Source organism: Caloenas nicobarica, chromosome 15 (genome assembly GCF_036013445.1).
Source record: "Caloenas nicobarica isolate bCalNic1 chromosome 15, bCalNic1.hap1, whole genome shotgun sequence".
NCBI lineage: Eukaryota > Metazoa > Chordata > Aves > Columbiformes > Columbidae > Caloenas > Caloenas nicobarica.
Window position 1 is genome coordinate 15,510,142 of NC_088259.1, and position 25,576 is coordinate 15,535,717.

Genomic DNA, 25,576 nt, shown 5'->3' on the forward strand with positions numbered 1-25,576 from the left:
AGGTTTTAAAGCTCCTTTCAGGCACAGTTTTAGCCTAATCTGGCTGTATCGCTACCATGGGCAAGATTATGAAGCTGCAAGGTTATGTTGCCTTTGACTTGTGAATGTATGTCAGAAGTCTGGTTTATAGTTTCCACCAGTGCAATTGTCTTTTAAAAAACATCTTTCTACAGAAGGCACTGGAGCGATACAGGACTATCTACATCCCCACAGGAAACAGGACCAAGGATTTCCAAGGGTCTGTTGATTTTTTTCCAGCTTTCTTGCTCTGAAGATTTATTTCCTTTGAAGTGTCTCAAATAGGGTAGTATCCAATTATATTTGTAATCCCAATCTAATTCAATCAGGGACTCCAATTATAGCTGATCTGTTTCTTAATCTAGTTAAAGTCTGTAAAGCAGACTGCACCTTAGCTAACATAACTAAATTAACATTAAAGTTGTTGAACACTTGTAATCAGGGATAACTAAGTTACAGCCAGAACTAGCTGAAAAGTGGGAGGTTTGCAAGGGAAAGGGGCTGATCTGCATTTAGTGTTGAGACCCTGCATCAGTTCCACTTGCAGCTAACTCTCTGACAAGCTTCTAATTAGACGGGGCCTTTAAAAGTACTTTTGGGCTGAGCTTTATCTAGTTGTGTTCTTCCTGTCAAACGCTTCATCCAAGCTCCTCCAGCAGTGGGCTCAGGACCACTAATGCTGTGCCACTTGCACAACAAGTGCATCATCTTGAAACTTTGGAGCAAGTGGCCCAGAAGCTGCTGGGCATCTTATTGCGTGGCCATGGCACATCTGGAGCAACCGGACACCCAGGTCTTGCACAAATCCACCCTCACTTGTGCACCTCTGTGAAAAAGCCTTCCCCAAAGAGCTTCCATGCAGTCACGGTGAAGGACAGCGGACAGATGACACACATGGTGATCCACTGCGGTTATGGTGCATCGTTTATACTGCTACAGGGAATAATTGCACAGTGTTAAGGGTCTTGTAGGTATAAAAGCAGACAGATTGTAAAAGAGTTGCAAGGAGAACTGTACAGACAGTGATAGCTCTGCTGGCCAGCTGTGCGGCATCAGAGTGACTTTAGAAAACACATCACTCTAGTTAACTAATCAATGTTAAAACCAACAGGTCTTAAAACATTTTGATCAGTGTGGATGAAACAAGTGAGCTTCGCAGGTGGGTTGTGGGCTTTTCTTTTGGTGGTTTGGGCTTTTTTTTAAATTATAGCAGAACGGGCTGGCTGGAGGGACCTTGGCCAAAAAAAACCAGCAAAGGTGTCCGATTGTGTTTAATCATACTTGGGTGAAGTTGTTAAATTTAATTAGTTCTGTCCCAAGTGCGAGTTGCTCAGTTTCAATACATTTACCCACCAATTCCAGGCTCCCTCTTTCAGTTTCTAGGGCTGATGACTTAAGCTGCCTTGATGAAGACTAAAGTCAGTTTTAACTACTTTGGGAGACAATGTATGAACTAACACTCAACAATCATTTCCTTTGTTTGAAGAGAAAATTGAGTAGCAATACTGTCTCTTGCTGAAAGTGGTGTCTGACAGCAGGAACACCTTGTAGAAAATGTCAGTCTGCCCTGGTTTGGCCCGAACTTTCTAATCTGACTTAAGACTTCTTTAGAAAGGCATATGCATTCTCTTAAATACGCTAATATGGCTACATGGCTATACAGCATCCAAACTGAATAAACACCCAGGGTTTTGTAGTATTATAACAGTAGTTCGAATTTTTGGTTATGAATCTTGTTGTGTAAAGAAATTAAAATGTAATTTTTTAGTTGTCCAATCTAAGTAGAGGGACCGAATAATATCAAAAGTGTAGTCTTAACTTCAGTGGGCTCATTCTGTGGTGGCCCTTCAGCATCTGTACGAAAAGCTAGACAAAATCCCTTTAATCATTAATTCAAAAGAATGGTATCGGAAATTTCATCAAAACTGGAGACACGCATTTAAATCAAAGGGTTCCTTTAAAGAATAATACGGCATGCTGCTGTCTTTGAGTCTTGGTCAAGAATTGATCTGTGGGAAAGTTTGAACAAGGAGAAGGAAGGGATCACTTTCTTCCAAACTTTACTTTCAGTACAAGAATCAAAAATTATGAAAATAGGCTACTACTCACAGTAAATTTTTCAGATGTTCCAGAGTGATCATAGCATTATATCCTCTCCATTTCCCTCTTAATTCCTGGCATAAAGAGTAGAGTACTAAGATAATTTAAAATATTTAAGTCATCATTTTGCAACTAAGCTAATATTTTTAAAAAAGACAATTAATAGGTTTCTGTCCTTTTTTCTTTCAGGCTCTCACTGGGATAATTTTGTGTTGACTTCACTCTATTCACAGTTTTAAGTGTTAATGTTTTGGTTTGATTTTTCCTTATCGCCTTCCAACCATAATAGTTGAAGATGGGGGGTTTGGAGATTTTCCATTTGTTAATTTTTGTTATTTTTTTTAACTAAAAGCTGAGCTATCAAAGACCAGATGACACCTCCAAAACCTGCTAGTGCTCTGAATCTCCACTAACAATTGGTTGTCAGTCCTTCATTAGGTATGGCATGAACCAAATTCACCCACGTGGAAACTAGCCAAGTTTAGGAAGGGGATATAACTGATAAAAGTAATTGGAAAAACTGCTGTAGCAAAAGAAAGTTAATTAGGTCTACAATGTAAAAAAATCTTATTAATCATAGTCATGAAAGCAGAAAATGAGAGCTAATTTTGCTAAGTAAAAGACCCCTGCTAAGTGGTATTTTGACATCTGAAAATAATTCAATTTCGATCTCGGTTCTTCACTGACACGAACAAGGAAATTCATAACTCTCTCTCGGAGCTGTTGTTTCAAGCCGTCTCTGCACAGGCTCTTGCAGACCGCTCGAGCCCAGCGAGCAGTTCTGTCGTGCAGCCACCATGAGCAGAGACCTGGGAAGAGACCTTTTGGAACCAAGCTCGGTCCTGTGCTAGGACAGGCAATGTGTTCCATGTGTCTTTCATGAGCTGCCTTTTAGGATAACATAATGGCACACTGTATTGACAAATTGATTATGAAGCAATACTACGTGCAAATAAATTGTGGTTATCTGAGATTATAAAGATAGAGGGGAGGTTGTCCTAACTTGTTACCTACTAAGTCGTATGTAGTATTGCCATCTGATTAAATATTTCACCATCACATTCAGATATGGTTTGGTATTCACTTAAAAAATTATACCTCATTATCAAAACCCATTAGACTAGTTCCTAATTATGAAGGAGATTTCCCATCAGCAGATGTCAGCGCCGATGCTCTGGAGATGGGCTGGGGCTCACAGCAGTGACTCTGAGACTCCGGCACACCACTGCTGGCTCTGTGTCTCCCTTGTAAAAAGGGACAATAATTAGACATCTCCAAAGGCTCCATTACAGCTTAGTGCTAAACAAAAGGTTTGTGTACCTTGTCTGGAAGGAAACGATCTCACAGGATTCCTGTTACTATCTGTGATATATCATTGGGTCATGAAATTCAGTAAAGACAGCACTGCAATGACAAGTGACACCTCTGATCTTATGTTTATTCAGAAGCAAGTAAGTGTTTGAACATGAACAAATATTGCAGAGTAGGGGAATGCTATTCACTTAACACACAGTTAATCCACCCCTTAAGATACTTGGTTTGTATTCTTGGGCAAAGCTGGATTTCTCATTCTCCAGACTGCATCTGCTGTCTAATACCAGATATTACATGAGGACACTTTTCATGCTGGGAGAAATAGAACTGAATAGTGTTTACTCTTGCCTAGATGAAACACTTGGGCATTTTAACAAACCAGAGATTTGTTTGTTTACCTGCCTAGCCCACATGCCTCTCATTCCTCCTGGCTGGGGAGCCAGTTGGTGGTTCTTTCAAAAAGTTACAATTCCTATGTTATTCCTCTGCTCACTTGGGAGAGCTAAGGCTTGAAATTAAGTTGCTTCCTGCATCTTCCATCAGAGGCATCCTTGGTAAAACGCAGCTCAGAATTCATGGGACTCAGAGGTCCATCAGTTGCTTTAGCAGTACCATTATGAAAGTGGTACTTCCATAGCATTTATAAAACCCTAGAATTGGCAGCATTGTCAGCCTCAGTACAAGAGGCTGCGTTTACAAGACGGAGGCTAAATATGACTTTTTACTTGTTACACACCCGTACTGTAATGGAGGTGTGAGGGTCTTGGCACCCCAAAACTCCTCTTCCATTCTTCAGTCCCATCATCAATGGCTAAATATTGTTCTTAAAAACATAATAATGCAAAATAATGTATTTTCTTCACCGTAATCCCTGCTAACAGAGCTGGAGTGAACATTGGGTGTAGGGCAACCAGATGACGAAGCAGAGTCACAACCACTAAAGCAACAGGGCTTGCTCCTGTCAGAAAGATTCAGAACAATAAAAGTGGCTGCTCACACTTAACAGCTAGTTATTAATTAATAACAGTTCTTTGATGTTGTTACATGGACATTGTGTTTGTTTAGAGATGGGAGGAAAATATGAAGTTCTGTTAATAGCTTCATTGCAGCTCATTACTGTTTTGCTTAATATTTTGGTTCTTAAATATTTAGGTCTGAGTGTTCAAGGGAGTTCAGTGTCTAAATCCCTTTAGGAGGTTCAAAAGAATTAGCATCAAATATATAAAACCTAGAAGGAAATTCAGGAGAGTTTCTAAATTTAACCTAAAGCTTACTCATGAACAGGTGTGCCCCTTAATTATATTGGCCAGCAAACACATATGAAGTAGGACCATTGCTCTAGTGAGGGTGGATGTGTTTGCATTAACAATTCCCACACGGAAGGTACTTAAGCTATATTGTGGCTCTATTAACTGCAGTTGTACTAAAAGCATCACTAGGTCAAGATGCAAGTTGTTCCCTGAGCAGTGGGCTGAGGAAGTCTGTTTTAAACATTTGTGCTCCATCATTCTCCCACTCCTTGGTCCAATGTCCGCAGCCTGTTTGGGTGACTGGTGCCAGCGTGTGTGTGCAGATCTGAAGGGTCTGATGGGTCACCAGTGTGAATGTTCTATCTGGCTTGCTGGCTGCCATGTGGGTGAGATTTGAAGCATAATTCTTTCTTTCAATGAGAACATTAGTTCGGATCTTTTTTCCTTACCCAGATGCTGATTTTCACACAATTTGCACGAACTCAAGTATTGGAAACTGCTTTGCTACTATCAGGTTTGACTGAAGTGAGTAGTGGGTTCAAAAGTCATTTGGAAGATGGATGGACAGACCACGTAACCCTTAATTTCTTATAAAGCTGGAAAAAATATGTCCCTTAACAACCATAGTTGTAATGGTATAAGAAAACTGTTTAAAGAGAGTGTCCTGATTATGGATTTAGTTAGAGTCTAGTCTGGAGGAGTCATAAGTACTTACCGACATGAAATTTAACATACTTTTTAACCACTTCTGAATTTGAATGTATGTGTCTTTGCATTCAATCTTGATTAACTGGCCCAACAATTAATGTTAATTACTCTGATTTACATTGCCTACAGAGCTATGGTCCACCTCATATCAACAAAGGTGAGGCTTCCTAAACATGTTCCAATAGGGTAACATTCAAGTCATCCTCCATGTAGTGGAGAGAAGCCCTGAGCGCTGACACTGGGAGATTCATCTTGTGATGAGCTGCAGTAAGGTACAGGGGGAAGAATAAGGAAAGCGAACTGGCGTGCCTCAAAGTTTATTAAGACTTCTTTTCCCTTCTTCAAGCTATAAAGGTGTATGTAGCACAGTGCAACTTGCGAAAAGGTATTTTTATTTACATTTAAATTCTGAATTTAGAAAAGGGATGAACTAAGTTTTAAATTTGTGTGTTTTTTCCAGCAATAAACTGAGTTGGTCAGAGTAGGACAGCACAGGATATAAGATAATGTTCTTTACCTTGTTGAGGGTAAGTGTGCATAGGGGAGATATATACGCATGCATATACAAACACGTATATATACATATTATATATCTCCCCACAAACATGCTTATCAGATTTTCCATAGTCAGAATAATTTTGCAATGACATTCCTGGAGACAGGAATTTCCCAGCCTGGGCAGCGCTGCGGTTCCTGCCGCTGGCAACAGCATCTTGCGGCAATGAGTTCCACGTGCTCCTAACGCACCGCGTTATAAAACTTTCCTTTTATCAGCGTGGAGGGTGGGGCTGGGCCGCTGCTGGAAGGATGCCTATCAAGAGTGATGCCTCGGCTCTGTTGGTGGCAGAAGATTGTTCCTCTGGACTTTTCTTAAAAAAATAAATAAATGTCAAGCCAGAAAAGGAAGCCTGCTATTCTTCAAATCCAGAAGCTGTAATCATGCTAATCCATATGATTGTGCCGAAGCCAAGTAGCATGCCTTTTGCATATGATGTAATCATTCAGGGTAGCCTATTTATAACCACCACGGGCTGGGAACACCTTCCCAGAAAAATAGAATCAGAACAGTTTTCCCTTGGTCACATTCCTCGTCTTCCTCTCTGTATTTTTTGGTCAGTTGTGCTCTTTCTCCTACTTTTGCTGTCTTCACAGCCTTAAATACAGCAATGGCCCTTGCTCTTTTTTTTTTTTTTCATTTTAAACTAACACTTTTCACGTGTTCTATTCTTTCAGTGTGCTAGAGCCATACCGAGTGAAATCCCAGCCTTCTGAAATCAATACAAAAACTTCCATTGATTTCATATAATATATTCTTTTAAATTCAGTACAAATGCTCCACATGAGTTGTCCATTCTAAATATGGATCTGCTGTACAGAGATGTCTGTGTCTCAGCTTGATACGTAAACCAGCATGTTTAATAAATTCGCTGGTGTGGGTTGGTAGCATTATGTGTAATAAATGAAAATCTCTTGGTTATGCTGAGCATTTCAAGTGTAAAAGGAGAAAATTCGTCAATGTAAATATCTATCTGTGGATCAATTGGTATCAATCTTGTTTAACAGTCTATTTCCTCAGGACACACTTTGGAAACAAAGAGCATTTCAAACTGCCAGTTAAACAAACAAAAATAGAGAAGCTCTTTGGGCAACATGGGGGTGGAATAATCACCAGATTAAAATGGTCAGTTATTTTAAATACCCGTTAATCTCTTCTATTTAATATTAGTAAACACAGAGTTGCTCTTGATGTAACATGTCCATTAAAGTGTATCAAGTGTGGGGGTCTGTAAAACCATTATTTGCTTGCAGAGGAAAGGGCAAGGAAAGTGGTCTGAAAAACAAAATTTGTCCCAACTTCTGTGCTCAATAATTGTCCAAGGAGGAGGACGATAGATTCTGCTTGGCAAGATTTTTTTTCTAAGATTTGTATTATCCTTAGCTAAATAAAACCCCTTAAGAGACACTATAAAAACAAAACAAAACCCCAAGAGGATGTATAACTAATTAGATCATGATGCACTGTTTACCTTGGTCTACAATGTTAAAATCTTTCCGTGGCTGTCCCATGCAAACTACAGCTCCCCCATCTTCAAGCATCACACACACACAAAAAAAAAGAAAAGATGATCCTGGGCAGTGCTATGGACACTTGGCATAACTGTCTTTACAGGCATGAACTTTAGAATATAAATGTTGTATAAACCCCAGGGTTTTTGCAAGGTAAAGATGTTAGTAAAGTAACTGATAAAATGAGACTGTGTGTTGTGCAATGTTCTGTGGCAATCACGTGGCCTCATTAGGCACCATCGCTTCCTCCCTCCTGTCTAGTAAGATTTGGGTTTTCCACTCTACATCAGCCTTCCGACACCCCTCTATAATCTCGGCTGGATGTTTATCTTCACAGCAGCTCTGCAGTGAGGGCTATGTCGTCCTCAGTTTACAAGTGGGAAACTGAGGCACAAACCCTGGTAAATTGTTTGCTGACGAATGCAATGGTAAGTGTGTATTGAGTCTGACGTCGGCTGAATCTAGATCTTCTAAATCCTTACTCAGTGCTTTGCTCCTCCAAATCAACAAAATCATCTCTTCACCTTATCAACCTCTCTCTCCAATGTCTTCTAGCAACCCATTTCATTTTTCATAGATAGACCTAGGAGCAGGAGTGTGTTCTACATGAAAACAAAAAGCATTCATGTCTCCCAGAAAGATTTTGCAATCCGCACCTCTACATATGCAAGAAGCCTCACATTTTTGCTTAGGCAATGTCCAGCTGGCTTCAGTAGGGATCGGAGGAGAAGAGGTGACTGCTCTATAACACTCGGGGGGGTTACGGCAAAGTAAATCCAAGCCTGAGCTGGGCTGGGTCCTGCGATCCCATCCAGCCACATGGACTCTACCTCCAGTGTGGCACCAAACGCTACGGGCCACCCAGCTGGGGCTTCTGGAGGAGGATTTAAATGTGGTGCGTTATCACATGGAACCCGACAGCAGAAGAGGGGACTAAAAATGAAAATGATTCCACTATATAGTAACACAGTCAACTTAGTACAGGAAAACACTTTCAAAGTGTTGTTTCTTCACTTGCTTCAAGTTTTTCACATGAACCTTTCACATGTCTAACGTTTTTATTTGCTGTTAAAAATACCATTGGCTCAATTTTGTCGGCTTCCCAGAAAGTGAGACTTAAAAGAAGCCTTTAAACAAATGAACCAACGCCAAACATAATTACGCGCCGTCTGGATCCGCTTTTAAAGCCCCTTAACTTGCCCACACCACCAGGAGACCCCGGGCTCGTCCATTCAGACAATCAGTGCTCTTTCCTTTTCCACCTTATCTAATGACAGAGGGAAGAATTAGCATTGTCCCGGGTTTCTGCTTGCTCTAAGGGAGGGGGGGGAAAAAAAAAAAAAAAGTCTTTAAAGCACAATATAAAAAGCGCAGGTGAGATAACAAAGGTATTGTCCCTCGCCAGCCTGGCAAGTCGGGCTGCTGGCTTGTTTGTTTACTCTCCACACTGGATCGTGCCCCCTGCTGCCCCGGGAGCGCTGCCCGGGGCGGCCCCGGCCCCCGGCGCTCTCGCCTTTGTCGCCCGGGCGGGCGGGCCGGGCCGGGCAGGGACTACATCGCCCAGCGTGCCCCGCTGCGCCCGGATCAATGGACCTTATTTGAATAATCTGTGAGCCCTTGGACTCAGGCCAATCAGCTGTCAGGGACCCATGATAAATCGCAATGCATTATTGATAATCATAATTACTCTGACATGCGCATTCCGCCCAATGGGGGTAATTTCCCAACTCTAGGAATTTGTTGTGAAGAGGAAAATAATTGCTACTATTTTGCTCCCGATGCTGGTGCACCATGTCGCGACGGAAGCAGGCGAAGCCCCAGCACATCAACTCGGAGGAGCAGCCCCCAGATGCTGCAAGTGGTAAGGCGCAGGGGAAGGCGCGGAGCCGCGGCGGGTCCCAACTTTCCTGATGCGCGGAGGAGGCGGCCGGGGCGGCGAGGGGCGCTTGCCGGGGGCTTTTTCCACCCTCGTGCTTCACCCCCCGCTCCTTTCCCACCCCAGAGCCCGACCCCCAGCTCCTCTCAGGCTTTTGGGGGCATTTAAATCCCCGCGCCCCTGCGGAGCCCCAGCGCGGTGTTGTTCCGCGGGGTAGTGGGGGGCACCGGCTCCTCGTTGTTTCTCGGGGGAGTAGGGGGGGTCCCGGCGCGGAGCTGCACGAGGGGTCCCTCGCCCTGCCCGGCTGGCGGCCCCCACCGCCCCGCAGCGCCCCCCCTGCCCTGGTCCCGCGGAACCTGCGCCGGTTCCCGCGTGGGGGGCGCAGGGCTGCGCGGGCCCCGCTGCGCTCGAGGTGCAGCCTCGTGGGAGGTGAACCCCAAAGCCTCCCTGGGGCGGAAGGGATGGGGGGTGGGGGGGCGAACAGAAAGGGGGGGAGAGAGAGGAAGGAATTGCGAATAGGCTTCGCAGGGGTAGGAAGTGCCTCGAGTTTGGTTTTCCCGATCTATTTAGCACTTTCTCGGTAGTTATATGAGGATTTTTGTGGGGCTTTAAAAAAAAAAAAAAAGGCGCTCGGACTATTTTCGTTGGAGATCACAATCGCCCTGGACCTTTTGTAGCTTGACCTCCAGCCATCTTTGATTTCCGACTTCCTAAAATAACTCCGGTGAGCTAATGTGGGGTGTGCGTGAGCGCTTTGTATTTGGGCGATGTGCGAGATTTCGCTACCGCAAATCAGTGTCCCTCGTTTTAGGGAAGTTCGCAGCCCTTTGCCTTGCTTAAGGGACGAGGAAAGTATAAATTTGCGCTCAAATTAGCCCTGGGCTCCCGGTGGGGGTGGGCGTGCAGGGGAAGGGGTGGAGGGGACACTCGTTTGCCGGTGTCGCTCACGGGAGCGAGGAAGGGTCGGGGCTGCCGGGCCGTGCTCCACGGAGCAGCATCTTCCCGCGGGGGCTGCCCGGAGCTGGGCTGCGCGGGGGCTGGCGGCCCCCGGGCTCCGGTGCGGGCTTGCCCCCGCTCTGAGCGCCCTCGGTGCCGCGGAGCGGGGGCAGCTCCCGCGGTGCCCGTCCTGCTCCGAAACGAAAGTGGAGGCGGGAGGGGCACGTCCCGGGTGAGGAAGAGGAGGCTGGTGGGGACCCGACCTGGGCTGCGTTTGTTAGGAGCTGTTGTGGTCCTTGTGCCCAAACGCTTCTATACGGCCCCCAAGAACTTTTTTGGGGGTTCTCTGCCTTCCTAAGGAACTGATTTTGTGTGGGGTTTTTCCACCCCTAGAACTGATCAATACCAATGCACGTTACAGGAGCTGCTTATTCCCAGCACGCAGGAGGTTCGGGCTCTTAATTTTTTCCTCCTCCCCCCTCTCTTCTTTCAGTCGAAATGTGCAATTGTTGGGTCCGGTTAATGGTGACTTAAGAAACAGCAAGCTGGCCAGAAGGCAATAAATCCCATGTTTAATGCATGACTGTTTTCCTTTGTGCATATGGTTAGGTTGGGGGATGGAGGTGATGTTTCCACATGTAAATCTCTGCCCACTGCTGGAAAGCCACCTCCGGCTCTGCGCTGAAACAAAAGGGTTAATAACTCCTGATGCGGCCTGCTTGGGGCGGGGGAGGTGTGCAGGGAGGGGAGGATCGCTACACACCGTGCTCTCCGGGGCAATGGCCAGCTGCTTTTTTGTTGCTGCTGTTGGGGCTTCCCCCCCATTCTAACAAAACCCTGGATGAAAATCCCTCCGGGAGCCGGGGCAGCGATTACACAGGCCGAGGGGGACCTGGCGAAGCTCTGGCCCCGCCGGGGCTTTGGGGGCTTCTCCTGCCACCTTGGATGGGGGGCATCTTTAGTGGGTCGGGGGAGGCCGGTGCTGCCGTGCGCCGCCCCGCGGCCGCGCTCGCCGGGACCCTTCGCTGGGGTGCGGGGACAACGGGGGGTTCGCCCGGAGGCGGCGGCCGGTGCGGGTCCCCGCGCTGAAACCCCTTCCTGCGGGATCTGCCTTTCTGTTTTCAGAAGTAAAAATCGCGGCTGAGGCTCCGATGCCTCTTATCGCCCTCAAAATCTCCAAAATAGTCTCGATATTCACCACTCCAGGTGCGCCCGTAAATAACAAGTGATGAAGCTGCATAACAAAGTCGAAATACCGCAGAGATTTGTCTGGGACATTGAGTATATACATAATCGTAATAATAAAATCAAGCTCTTATCTCCTCTTTTGCAAGTGTTCCTTTTTTTGCAAAGCGATTTGGGACCCACCTCTGTGAACAATGCAGCGTGTTAAGAAACGGTTCTGCTAACCTGGTGATCAATTAACAGGTCAAAAAATCAGCAGGTGGTCACTGGAGAATAATACTACATACTGAAAATTAGCATTTTCACAAAGGGGTTGAAAATGCCCATTGTGCTGGATTGCTGCCATTAAATATCTGATTCATTCCTAAAAAATACAGTATCCAACTGCAACTTTTTTCTTAGGCTAATATTAGAGATTTCCTTTATTTAAATCCCCGGTTCGTGCTTTGAGCTCAGCAGAAGTGGAGAGGGGGGTGTTTAACGAGGAAAGACAAGGGGGTTTTGTGGTTTTCTTTATTTTATTTTTATTTTAGGTTTCCCGAAGCTGCCGTCGGCGGGGAGGGCGGGTGGGGCAGCATCTCCCCGGCCGTGCCCTGGACCGCGCAGCCGGGCTGTTGCAGCGGTGCGCAGGGTGAGAGGGTACCTGGGAGCTGGAGAGGGGGCGATGCCCGGCTTATTTTTCCTTTTACGTAAGTGAAACATTATATTGGTTGTAGTGATGAAGCCCTTTTTCTGGGCTCGGCGGCATGTGACGTTTTGACAGAGCTGCTGCTCTAACCTTTGCCTCCTCCTGCTTGCTGTGGGTGGTAAGTTGATGTCAGGCTTACAATTAGGACTCTCATGCAATTGACCTTGGCAGCGGGGTTTGTGCCGTTTAGCTCGCTCTTAAACACTGTACTAGTGTTAAGTGTGGTCCGGGGCCGCCGCCTTCACAGCTGTGGGAGGACCGGCCGCCGCGGAGGCAGCGCTGCCGCGCAGGTAGGGCCGCGGGCGGGTGGCCCCTGCTGCCGCTGCTGGGGGCAGCCTCTGCTTTTTGGGCGTTATTTCTGGAACCGAGTTCGGGATTTGCTTTAAAAAAAAAAAAAAAAAAATACTACTAATTATGGGTGGTGCGTGGGTTGCTGTTTGGGCTCAGGTGGATGCTGGCCGGGGGGAGGCCGCGCTCCCCGGGGTGGCCCCGCCTGGCAGCACCGCCCGGGGGCGGCCGGTTCCCCGCGGGGCCGGGCCGGGCGGGCAGCAGTGCCCTCCACCGACCGGCGCCGGGACGCGGCCGTGCTGCAGCCTCCGGGGGTGTGTGCGTGTGCGCCTGGGCAGGTAACTCGCAGACATTTTATAAAAGGGGTTTGTCACGGCTGCCCCAACCGCGGGGGGGGGGAGTTTGAAGCGCTTCGGAACGACTCGAGGAGGTCGGTGGAGCGGGGAGGGGGCGCCTGCACCGCGGCCGCCGCCAGCGCCCGTGCCCTCCAGCTCAACCTTGCCTCCGTGTTTTATTTAACACTTTTTGCTCTTCGGATGCGGGGTTTTTTCACAATATTCTGCCCATTCTCTTTGGTAGGTGGATAATCAAAATGGTGACTCAAGGGTATAAAAACAACAACAAAAAAAGAAAGCCTTGAGAGACAACCTGAAAGCACGGGAAAGCCTAATTGTTAGGTGTAACACGTTTCTGGCTCATTCTTGGGTAGAAAAATGCTGCTGATAAATATGGTGTAGAATACACCAAGTGTCTGGGATATTTCCATAAGTAGTTGTGTATTTTGCTTACCTCAAGGAGGTTATTTTTCATGGTTAAAGAAAATGTTTTAATCGGTGTTTTATAGTGGAAGAAGCGAAAAGTTGGACAGTTTATAAAGTCCTAGCTTTTCAGCTGGAAACAGGAAAAAATCGGGGAATCGCCATGCCTGAGAGCAACAGGGAGCTGATGGCAGAAGTTTTCATGACCAGGGCTGGAGTAGATACTTGCTAATCCTTCATGAGTTAATTTTAACTGGAGAAGTTCATGGTTATGTTAATTTTAAAGTTGAAATAGTTTATCAAATGTTGTCTGTGGAAAAAGTAAGCTCACCAAAGGTATTAAACTTTTGGGGGAAAAAAAAAGAGGGGGTAGCTTGAGCTCTCACCATTTCCTGCCAATTCAAGTGAAATATAATTTTATCATAGCTGAAAAAAAGAAGTCACTAATTGCTCAGATGAGTGGTCGATCAGCAGCACCCTTTTTGAAATCACATCAAAACAGACCAGATTTATTTCACTCCTCTTTTACTGGTTCCCTCAAAAAAACCCATTAATTTGAGCTGTGTGGATTTTATCAGCCTTCCTTGTCGATGACCGCCTTGTCCTACACAATAGTGGATTTTTTCCATCCATTTGCCAGTGATTCAATCTAACCCCCCTGCTGGGTTTACTGCATTCTTCTAACTTATTGGATAACTAGATGCTGAGAGATAACATTCCTGAAATTCGGGGGTGGGGAGATTAAAAAAAAAAAAAAAAAAAAAGAAAAAGTAGAAGTCCTATCCCTGGGAAGCCTTTGGAGAGGGGTAAGTGAAGTGCACAAGCAATGGTTGTGGCGGGGCTCTGTGTTTCTCGGTAAATCCTCGTACAGTGTGTGGACAGAGCTGGCCGCACAGGGAGGCTGCCTTGCAGAGAAAACCCCACGTTTTCAGACCGTTAAGTTCACGTCAGTGATAACTGCTGGGGGAGGGCAGCGCAGGGGTTTGGGTGAATGAGGTGCCCTGATTGCAGGGGCTCGGTGCCCCTTCGAGGCTGGAGAGAGGATGTAGCTAGAAATCAAGATGAAGAGTTTCAGAGAAGCTGTTGGGTTGTTTGGTTTTTTTTTTAAAGAAACAGCAAATTGCTCCTGTGTTATTCCAGCTGCTACACAATAATCAAGCATCCTGCTTCTGCTGAATGTATCTTAAAAACATGCTTTTTGAGGTAGGGGAAGCTATTATATTCTTTTCTAAGGTCGAAGGGAAAATAAGGCATGACTCTTCTCTACTTGTCATGCAGGGAATTGCATTTATTTGGAGTCCTGAGCCTTACAGACAGGGGAACTGGAAACTGAACTGTGTGAGTGTGCAGGGGCAGGGCTGCTAACCTGCTGCTGCTGAACACAGGTGCCGTCAATTTGCTGCGGTTTCTTTCTCTGAGGTGGCAACTGGTCCTTAAGACCAGGAACGTTACCCCTGGAGCTCCTCAGAATTGTGAAAATTAGGAGTGTGGAGCCTGCTGGAGTTTGGAGAAGGGAGCTTTGAATTTAGTGCGGTATTATCAGTGGAAAAGTGGGAAAATAAGAAAGTACTATCAAACGAAGGGGAGATAAATGATCAGAGGCTTTGAAAGAAAGAGTTAAAGTTGCAAGACTTGTCTAGGGGTAGTTATCCTGGAATATCTCCTTGGGGGCTGGGGAACAGTCTTTTCATGCAGACATTTCTACTCCACTCAACGTTTTGCATGGCCACCCCAGAGGTGCAAGCTACAGCGTGAAATACATCTGCTGGAGGAGGAGAGATTGTAGAAGGAAGAGCTTTGTGCTACCTAAAGTAAAACCCAAGGGGATTTTGCAACACGTGGAAACTGTATAGTTGAGCCTGGGAGACTGGAGTGTTGAAGCCCTAAATGCTAAAGGATTTGGGAAAAAGGTTTTGATGTTTTAGCCTGTTGGATGGATGGAAGTAATCAGGAAAGTAGTCAAGGAGATACCTTTCAACTCAGTGTACAGTGTAGTTATGGAAGCTTCTTGTCTTTTTTTCGACACTAGTGCTTTCTTTCCCATTGTATCTCCTCAGACTCTTGCAAAGATCGTTTAAAAACATCCATTCTTGACCTCAGATGACCCTATTTATTGACCAAGTTCTGAATCATGTACTTCTTGTCTGCAGACTAGATTGCTCTGTATATTTTTCTATAGAGTTAAATCAACTTTAGAGGCATCAATGATATTTGGGGTGGGAAATGTATGCTAAAACTATGCTTTTACTATTGTTTCCTTGTGGAAGTTGTTTGGGCAGAAGGAGGCGGAAAAAGGTTTAGTTCTCCCCATTTAGATATGAAGGATTGAAACAGTTTTGATCAAAACTGTGCTGAGAAAACCTCTCCTCCCTGTTCAAGGACTTGTAACCCTGAAATATACGTGATTAACAGAATTGCATAAATATAGATTTGGATTTATGGCTCTGGACCATAGCATAACAGGCCTCCAATTCTTAGATTTTTTTTAGTTGATCAAGTTTTGTCTTTTTAAAAAATTAACTTTCACATGCACTCTCCATCACTCAATATTTAACGGTTTAAGTTTGATTTGTTGAATATATATACAAACCCTTGTTAACCTAAGAAACGTCAACGTTTGCAATATCCTCCCTTTCAGAGCTTTTCCGCTACCCTGAAACAGTCAGTCAACAAGCTTGAGTTGTTGCTTGGACATGCTTCCCCTCCACCCTGCCATGTACAGGATATACACGTGTATCAGATGTGTGGTTCAGTTACACCTTTAAAATAAAAGCCACAAGTAGCTCCTGTGCTTGCAGAGTCTTTGGTTCCCCTTGTAAAATGGTATGGGCTAGTAATGTGGAACTGGAGCTGAGCCCCAAATGAATTACTGGACATGCAAGACCTGAAGAGAAGGGATCTTGTAACACGAGTTCTCAGTTGAGGTCTGCAGTGTGTCCCGCTGGGTGTGCGGGAGGTGACGCGCTTGGTTACTGCACCCTTGGCGCCCATCAAAATTGGACCAATTAATGTGAGTTCCAAGGCGTTTCACCTGGTGGGGGCTGTAATGCAGCCACAGTCCTGCCCGCTTCCCCTCAGCCGTATGAGCCGCAAGTTTGACCCCCTGAGCGCTCCCTCCTCCCGCGCCCCGAACGCTTGCCTGCCTCAAGCTGGGCGCGAGTTTGTTGTTTAAAGATGGCTAGACTGAGCAAAAACATCCTGTTTTGGTTTAGAATTTCTCTTAACCTCTCTTCCCGTTCTGATATATCCCTGACTTAGATTTTTTTCTTTCTGTCCGCGTGGAAATTATGCTCAGTCTAATCTGTGGGGCACTGGTGGGGGAAGAGCAGGAGTGGACCTGTAGACCAGCTTTGCTTTCCCTCCCCCTCCCTCAAAGCGGGTGAGTTGCGGATGCAGCTAAACAGGGTGTCCTGAGCCGGCCTGGAACAGCTTTGTGTGTTTTGCAAGCAGGACTTGTTGCTTTGCTCTCTAATAATCATCAGTATCAGTGTAGGCTCATACCTACATGTGGGGTTCTGTAAGTTAATCGTCTTGTCTTTGCTACTGTGGCTTTTTAGAGGTTGCTTTTTTTACGCGAGCGTGCTTTTGAAGTATTTAGAAGCTAATATTGGACTGACTTTTGCTTTTGTCAGCCCTCTTCGGTAGGAATTACTTCCGTAATGGTGGAGTGAAAGTCGTTTAATAGACCAGTGTACAAGTAAGAACTGCTCCGAAGTTCCTGTATTAACAATCTTATATGAATTTATGAGAGATGGTTAGCAAAGAATTATAACCGGAAGTACAAACACAAAATAAGCTTATGTGACGTTTTGCTTAGCGTTACGATGCTTTCTCTGTCTTCCCTTGGGCTGTGTTCCTTCTAAGGGCTTTTGCAGGGGCTATAGCTGCCTTGCTGTACTGTTCCATTTTTACTTGTATAAAGGGATTTGCGATAAACCTCTTTCCATTGAGTCTTGTTGAGATTCCTTTTACGATATTGTCTTTATTGAGAAGAGAACTGAAATGCAGATTTCTTTGGGGCTGAAAATGACTTGGCAGCTAAACAAAGAACAAGACTTCAGATTGATCTGTAAACTTGATTCCAATGTCTTGAATCTTTAACTCGCAATTTAGGTGAAGTTGGTGATCTTAAGAATAGGAAATACTCAAGTCTAAATCTAGCTATTAATAATGTGACTTTCTTTTATTTTAAGGGAGTCCACAAGACGTCCCAGGTGACAGAGATGGTGAAATGAGTTCCAAAAGGTGCCGCATGGAGGAGACTAAAATCTGTGAGAAATGCTGTGCAGAATTCTTTGATCTCTCTGAATTCCTTGAGCATAAGAAAAATTGCACTAAAAATCCACCTGTTCTTATCATGAATGACAGCGAGGGAGCAGTACCCCCTGAAAGCTTCTCTGAAGCTTCTCTAGGGAGCTTTCCAAGTGATCGAATGGATAGCAGGACACGCAAGGACATTCAGGCAAAGAGCTGCACTGGTTCTGTGGAAAAGAGGGAAGGAAAACTGGATGCTGAATCAGTGGGAGGAATGTACCTTAAAATAGAACCCCCCATCACGCCTGCGGCTCCTGGGCTAAGCTATCTACCAAAATCCAAAGTACCAAACACTAATGTGACTTTGCAGACGATACGCGGCACTAAAGTGGCTGTGAACCAGCGGACCTCCGATGCCATCTCTTCTTCGGCAACCAGTTTCAATGCTATCCCCATGATCCTGGAGCAGCTCGTGTGTTTGCAGCAGCAGCAGCTTCAGCAAATTCAGTTGACAGAGCAAATTCGCATTCAGATTGCCATGATGGCTCCCCACGCCCTGCACCCTTCCATAGCAGCTGCTACTGACCCGCTGAAAGCTCTGGGCGCTCACATGTCTCAGCAGCTCTCGGCTGCTGTTGCTTTAATCGGACAAAAAGCTGGAAGCCAGAGCCTATCACTGGAATCCTTGAAGCAAGGAAAACTACCTCATTCTAACGCTGGCGTTGCGGCTGCCGGCTCGCTGGCTGCTGGCCTTTCCTCCTCCTTCCCCTTGAAGCCGGAGGCGAGCAGAACCCTCCCCGGCTCCATTTCTCGGTTCCCAAATCCTTTGCTACCTCAGTCATCCAACTCCGTCATCTTCCAAAATCCGCTTTCTGCTGTTTCTTCTGTAATCGATTCCTCAAAGAAGGGGAAGGGAAAGCCCCCCAACATTAGCGTGTCTGAAAGCAAACCGAATGCAGAAGAGCCGTTCTTCAAACACAAGTGTAAATTCTGTGGCAAGGTCTTTGGCAACGACAGTGCCCTGCAGATTCACCTCCGTTCCCACACTGGTGAAAGACCCTACAAGTGTAACATTTGTGGTAACCGCTTCACAACCAAAGGAAACCTTAAAGTGCATTTTCAGCGCCACAAAGACAAATACCCCCATATAAAGATGAATCCTTACCCGGTTCCTGAGCACCTGGACAATGTTCCCACTAGCACTGGAATCCCGTACGGGATGTCTGTGCCGCTGGATGAGTCTAACCTAATTGTGGATAGCAAACCTGTCCTAACAACTCTGCCTACCTCTGCAGCCACCAGTGCACCTCAGACCATCTCCAGCCTAGCGGGCGTTAAGGAGCCTCTGCCTGGTACGTTCTCAAGTGACCTGCAGTCCAGGCCTTCTCCAGAAAGTGAGGGTGGCTCATCCTCGTCAGGGGTGGTCGGTCATGAATCGGGAACAGAGCAGAGCTTGAGTTCCCCGCAAGCTGCCTGCAGCGTGAGCATCTTCCGTGTCAGCGGGTCAAACGAGCAAGGCTCAGAAACATCGAAGCTCCAGCAGCTGGTTGAAAACATTGAAAAGTCCACTGCTGACCCCAACGAGTGCCTCATCTGCCACAGAGTGCTGAGCTGCCAGAGTTCACTCAAAATGCATTATCGTACTCACACTGGAGAGAGGCCGTTCAAGTGTAAAATCTGTGGCCGTGCCTTCTCCACTAAAGGGAACCTTAAAACTCATTATGGTGTCCACCGGGCCAATACTCCTTTGAAGATGCAACATTCATGTCCCATTTGTCAGAAGAAGTTTACAAATGCAGTTGTGTTGCAGCAGCATATCCGCATGCATATGGGGGGACAAATACCCAATACACCCATCCCGGAAAGCACCTGTGACAGTACCGATGTGGACCCTACTGTGGCTGAGAAGAATGGAGACGTTAGTCGCCCAGATGAGACCATGGAAAGCATAGAGATGGAAGAAGACCTGGACTCTCAGGATGGCCCTAGGAGTTCTTCAAAACCTCCTACCCCGTACGATGCACAATCAGAATCTCCAGCCACGGCAGCCGGCTTCTCTGGTATTGCAGCGCTGGAGAATCAAATGAAGATCGTCAGCTCCGCTTTGAACTTGCAGCGGCAAAGCAGCTTGAAGTCTAGTGACAATGGCTCGGCGGAAAGCGATGGCATGACAAATGATTCGTCTTCTGTGGCAGGAGATCCAGATTACCAGAACGGCAGGAGTCCTGCTGCCTCCGAGTCTGCATCGCTCCAGGCTCTGTCCCCAGCCAACAGCCAAGCTGAGAGCGTAAGGTCGAAGTCACCTAGCTTCAACAATCAAGAAGATACAGGCACGGGAAATAAATCAGAGGGTCCTGAGAATGCACCTGCAGAAATGGAAGGGGTCGTTGGTGCTTTGGATTTAACTTACGGCAATATTGGTCGAAAGGTCATTAAAGAAGAACCCGGGCTACACTTTGCAAATGGAGAATATGGTGAGTAACGTAAAATGCTGGCAGTAACTTTGGATGAGGTAGCAGAATTGGAGGAAAAACCTCCTCAGCTTTCCCCTCTTCCTCCTCCTCAGCTTTCCCCTCTTCCTCCTCCTCCAGTAGGAGAGGGAACACGCCCTGGAAAGTTCTCCTGACTGTCGGACTCCTGTTGTCTGACTGCTGTCATCTCCTGCAAGGGGGAGCATGCAAGGTCCTTAATATAAAAAAAAAAACAAAACCAAAAACCAACCAAAACAAAACACCCAAAAAACCCCCCAAAAACCACCCCAAAAAACTATACGTGCTTACCGTCTTTCATGGCCTCACCTGATGCATCCATGCTTGTGTTGCATGGAAAGCTGCTTAACCCAAGAACATGGCATTACAACTGTGGGATCTTTTGTGGGGTTTTTGAGCTCTTCAGCACTGGGGATGATGTTGATCTAAATTTTACGTGAAAGCGAGACTTTCTAACTCTGAAGCTCACCAGCAAAAGTAGAGATGAACGGACTTCTTTCAGAGCATCTTACCTAGCAAGTGTACTAGCAGCCCTGCCACCTGGCTTTGGTGGCCTTGGCAGGAATGCTCTTCAGGCACGAGCAGCTCCAAAGGCAGGGCCTCTGGTATCTTAGCCAGATTCAAGCTTGGAAGCAGAAGGAGGTTGGGATAAATGTTATCTTTGCTTTCTTTCCAGGTCGAAGTAGTATTCCAGCTGCTTTTGTCAGAGCCCCACCAGCCCTCATAAAGATGGAGATGCCCAGCGAGCGTCCCATCAGCACTAGCCATTTCCTTGGCCCACCAGCCCTTTCCCCTGGTGTCGCCCCTCTCCTCGTGCCACGACCGAAATTCTGCCGTCCCGCCAAACAGCACATCTGCACTACGTGTGGGAAGAACTTCTCCTCTGCCAGCGCCCTTCAGATTCACGAACGGACCCATACTGGTGAAAAGCCGTTTGCCTGCACCATCTGTGGGAGAGCATTCACAACGAAAGGAAACCTGAAGGTAAGTCGTCTCTTAAGTTGTGATCTCCTTTGTCAGGGAAAGTCATAGCAGAGAGGGAAAGACTATTGCTAATCTTCGTCCTGCCTTTGGGGACAAATTTGATTTTCTTTTCGTTCCTCAAATGGTTATCTTTGACTTTTGTCTCTCCTTCCTGAGTTTCTTCACACAACTGGCTAAACAGTGTACCGAGATTACCCACAGGAGTCTTTGCCACTGTCCTTTACTTTCCTTTTTGTATGATAGGAAAGGCTTAGCCCTTACTAAGGAGATTGCTTTATTTTTGTGTGGGTTTGGATGTGTCAAGACATAAACATTTCATTGACCGAATTCTACAAAATGATGCCCACAGAATACATGCGTTATGCTGCACTGCTTGAAACACCGTGCAGGACAAGGAGGGATAAAACTGAGAGGATAATCCTGAGACAGCACGAAGTGCTTGGGGATTTTGCATCTAAGCACTTGCAGAAGAAGTCCTGCAAGTCTTTCCTTATTGTAAGATTAATCCATCTGCCCGTAAGGGGCTTTCAGCTCCCTCACTCACACAGAGGCTTCTCTCTTCCCATGAGATCCTCTTCAAGCTCTTCAGTCCTCTTGCAGAAATGCTGATGGGGAGGGAAAATACTCTGCAGTTGGTGAACAGTCACTTGTAGGAACCATTAGATTACCAGTGTGTTTGTGGTGTGGAAGATTTTTAGCTCAGGTGTAACATCTCTTCCAAATTCCTTGGTGAGGTTTTTTTGGTGTTAACTAAATTTTTTTCAATGTAGTCTGTTCACAGCAAATAACGTAACTTTTCTTTTTTGGAGGGTAGAGAGGCACGTTTGCCAACATCACTGACAATAAGTGTAAAACCACAGTCCTACAAGCACTTCAGTGGTAAACTCTAGAGAGCCACGGTGATGTCAGGCAGTAGAATGACTGTATCTTACACATGCCAGGAAGAGAACAAAGACAAGAACTAGCCAGATTAAATACTTACCTGAGTGCAAGTGGCGTATACGTGACTTCTTTTGAGCAACTTGGCTGTAAGCGGAGTAGAACTTGGGTATACCATATAACGGCAGTAGTAACGATTCCCTACTTTTTTCCCCTCTGGAAGGTCCATGTAGGAACTCACATGTGGAATAACTCTGCCAGGCGGGGAAGAAGGCTTTCAATTGATAACCCCATGGCTCTGCTGGGGAATGATCCCAAGAAAGTATCTGAAATGTTTCCGAAGGATATAATGCCTCCTTCAGTGAGCATTGACCCCACTGTGTGGAATCAGTACGCAGCGGTACTCAGCAATGGCATAGCGATGAAGACTAACGAGATCTCGGTGATCCAGAGCGGCGGCTTACCGACCCTTCCAGTCACCATCGGGGGTAGCTCGTCAGTAAATACTGCTACGGTCTCCAAAACAGATGGAACCCAGTCTGGGACTGGTTCTGATACGGAGAAGGCCAGTGGTGCTGCTGCAGACAATGTGCCAAAACACCAGTTCCCTCACTTCATGGAGGAGAACAAAATTGCTGTTAGTTAAAAACTCTAGTGAAGTTGACGTACAGAAAGAACAAATATATATATACACAAACATATATTTTTAAGAGATTCCACTTCAGCCTCCTATTTTCCTATTGACGTGCAAATGATTTTATGGTTGTCTTTGTAAGAGTTGCCCAGAGTACAATCATGATATTGCTTTGCAAATAGTAAATAATAAATAAATAATAGGATTTCCTTCTATTTGGAAAGATGCGGGTCTTGCAAAGTAGTTCTTACGTGTGACTTTAATGTGTACAGCCTTACAAAAGTTTCTACAACTTGAAATTCCAAAGGTTAGAATATTTACCTCTTTGTTTAGCGTGAAATACTTGGGGGTTTTGAATAGAGTGGAAGTAACCTACTGTTGATGGAAAAGCTTCTATTTACTGATGAGAAATAAAAACTATTAATGCGGGTAAATATCCTAGAATGTCTGCCACCCTCTTAGAAATAGTTTTTCTGTTTGGATTTTTGGCTCTATGGTTTCTGAATGTACTTTTTACTATAATGGCTATTAAAACTACAAAAAAAAAATTTTTTAATTCCTTTTTTGCCTCAGAAGTTCTGTGGCAAGAAAGTTGCTGTTTTTTCTTTGATCACTGCTCGTAAGGAATTAATTCTCTGTTTTGTTGACTGCTGCTTATTTAATACTACTACTAGGACAGTCCTTCAAGTATAGTGCCAAAACTCCTACTTCCAAAGATGTGCAGTTTTTCCTAGATGTTTTATTTCGATACCAAGAGCCCCAAACAAGCATGGGTGGGTATGTATATACTTTTTTTTTTTTTTTTTTCCTCCTCTCTTGAAAGGGAAGACTTGCCTTGGGAAGTCAGGTCTAAAGGCTCTGCAAGGAATCTCAGGTGACTGTTGCAATTAGGCATGGGAACTGGTTTCCTTAGCAAGAGACTTTTTTTTTATTTTTATTTTTTTTCACTTGGGTAATTTAGATCAGTCTGTGTAAACCTGTATTTAAATATGAAGTATTAATGCTTAGGTTAAATGTTTTGTGGGTTTTTGGATGTCATTCCTACTCTGGTCATTAAGTTTCTTGGTGGTCTGTGAAATTGCATTCTACCAAAATGGTAATTAATGATCCATGTGTATTGTATGAAGGTTGCTGGCTGGTCATCTGGATTCTAAGTTATCTACCTCATTTTTTCCTTTTGTAGTTGTAGTGTCTATTTTTCTATTAATGACCACTGTAATGAACTTGAGATTCAAGCAGATGCTTCCATGCACTATCTGAAACCAAAACCTGATGTATTAGTGGAAGCACCTGAAGACTTACTGGACTGCCCTTTCACTATTCCTCTAACGTCTGTTGGAGCTGTCTGTGTGATGGGATCGAAACCGGACTGGAAAGCGAGCATGTGGTATGGAAGGACTGAACGATGGAAAGAAGTCTAGTTGTTGACTGCAGGAAATCTTCAAGTCCAGTCTCCGTTGTGGAAGGCCCCAAAAATGCAGATTACCAAAAGTCTGTGTAATGTCGTTGCACCTAATTCTTGCTTATGATCTCTGTATGCCGAGTTGTGCCTTTCCTGCTGGACTTGTAAGAACATACCAGTACCTGTTTACACTGTAAAATGGATATTGTTACATAGACCATGCAAAAGGCATCCCAGTTGTCAAGTTTCTGCATTGTGAATGTATGACTTTTAAGAACTCTGTAGTTTTGAGTATCTACTGATGCGTTTCTGTTGACATTTTGAGAATAAATTTTGGGATGGCTTTTTCACACTTAGCGCTTACATTTTTGTGGCAAAGCATTCGTCTTCCAAAGAGCAAATTCAATGGAGGCAGCATGCTGTCTCATTCCAGTGACTTTTTAAATCCATGAATCCAGGCTTAAGCTTTAGTTTGTTACTTAAAACAACAGAAAGTAGGTAGCTATGGAGGAGTCTCTAGATGAGTTTGAGAACGGTGGGTGTCTGGTATAGGGATTGGTACTTGCCAGGGATGTTGATTCCCCACACTAAAATAGAATTGCAGCAATAGGTGCAGTAATTCCTGTACTGCAATCACCCTAGAAAGGGAAAGGAATACTAAGTTACCAAATTGCCAGTACCTGATGATGCTGTGTAGAAAAATGATAAATGACTTCCCCTGAAGAGCAAAAGAAAACAGAGTTCTGAAAACAGCCCTGATACAGTGGAAAAGTGTTCAGATTCTGATCAAATAGATTTTGTGCATGGGTGGTAACAGTGGAGGAAAGTGGTGCATCCGTCTGACATCAGTGCTGCCTGCTTGTGGTGCCCCTTGTACAAGGCTCTTGAGAGTGGGAAAAAGGGCAGGAAGGAAACACTTGCTCTCTAGGCTCTACCACAAGCTCAGGAGGAATGAAAAGGGAAAAAGAGGAAAAAAAAAATATGGGGTGGAGGGGGCAGGACCAGATGTGAAGTGGTCCAGGAAGGTGGGCAAAATAGGAACAGAAGGAAAGGTACTAACACATGGTGAGTGTGCAAGAAAGTAGAAAGTTCACAACACTTCCCTTACACAGAGCATGCAGTTGTTTAAAAGCACTATAGTTCCTGGAGGCAAAATATTTGGTGCGAAAGACAACCACCCTTCTCTGCTTTGGGAAACCAAGGGATTATAATCTCAGCCACAATGAAGAGTACAGCAGCAGGTCTCTCAGTGGTGATAAATGCAAATAAACGATATGTTATGCTCACGTGGATACTGTCGCCGGCCACTGAGTTTATAACCTGCTATGAGGTTGCTCTGGGTACCTGGATGGACTTGCTGCCGGAGCTGCTCGTCTGTCTCTGCAAACTTCAGGCTGGGCTCCCGGCTGGTTCCTTACACGGGTGGTGCTGGGCACCCCGTGGAGGATGTGCTGCCCGTGCAGGGCTAACCGCAGCAACACCAGAAGCCGCGTGGTGTGAAAGAGGAGGCGTTGGGTTTACAGGAGAGGTGGACCACATCTGCTCATACTGGGAAACCTGCATTCCAGCATGGGCCAACTGTGGGTATTGTGAAAAAGTGGCCTGGCTTCAAAACCCGTGATAACAAACCTGCTCCCCACTGATAGTTTGATACCAAGCGGTATCATGATGCCATGAAAATGTGTCGGCAGCAGGAGGAAAGGAGCAGTTTTGCAAGCTGGAAGCCAACAAATCCTGCTGTCCTGG

At 45.5% G+C, this 25,576-nt stretch overlaps 1 protein-coding gene across 1 annotated transcript; it reads left to right on the top strand.

Moving 5' to 3' along the window:
• Nucleotides 1–9,248: 9,248 nt before the first annotated feature.
• Nucleotides 9,249–22,440, top strand: SALL4 (spalt like transcription factor 4). The gene is made up of 4 exons (XM_065645736.1): nt 9,249–9,318; nt 17,382–19,916; nt 20,608–20,915; nt 22,018–22,440. The coding sequence occupies exons 1-4, from the start codon at nt 9,249–9,251 to the stop codon at nt 22,438–22,440; spliced, it is 3,336 nt and encodes a 1,111-aa protein (XP_065501808.1).
• The last annotated feature ends 3,136 nt before the right edge of the window (nt 22,441–25,576 follow it).

Bases quoted from the DNA above. Each gene is read 5' to 3' on its own strand.
- SALL4 (XM_065645736.1), top strand. From the start codon at position 9,249: ATGTCGCGACGGAAGCAGGCGAAGCCCCAGCACATCAACTCGGAGGAG. The intron at 19,917-20,607 runs GTGAGTAACGTA...CTTTCTTTCCAG, and splicing joins CTTTGCAAATGGAGAATATG to GTCGAAGTAGTATTCCAGCT. The intron at 20,916-22,017 runs GTAAGTCGTCTC...CCCCTCTGGAAG, and splicing joins CAACGAAAGGAAACCTGAAG to GTCCATGTAGGAACTCACAT.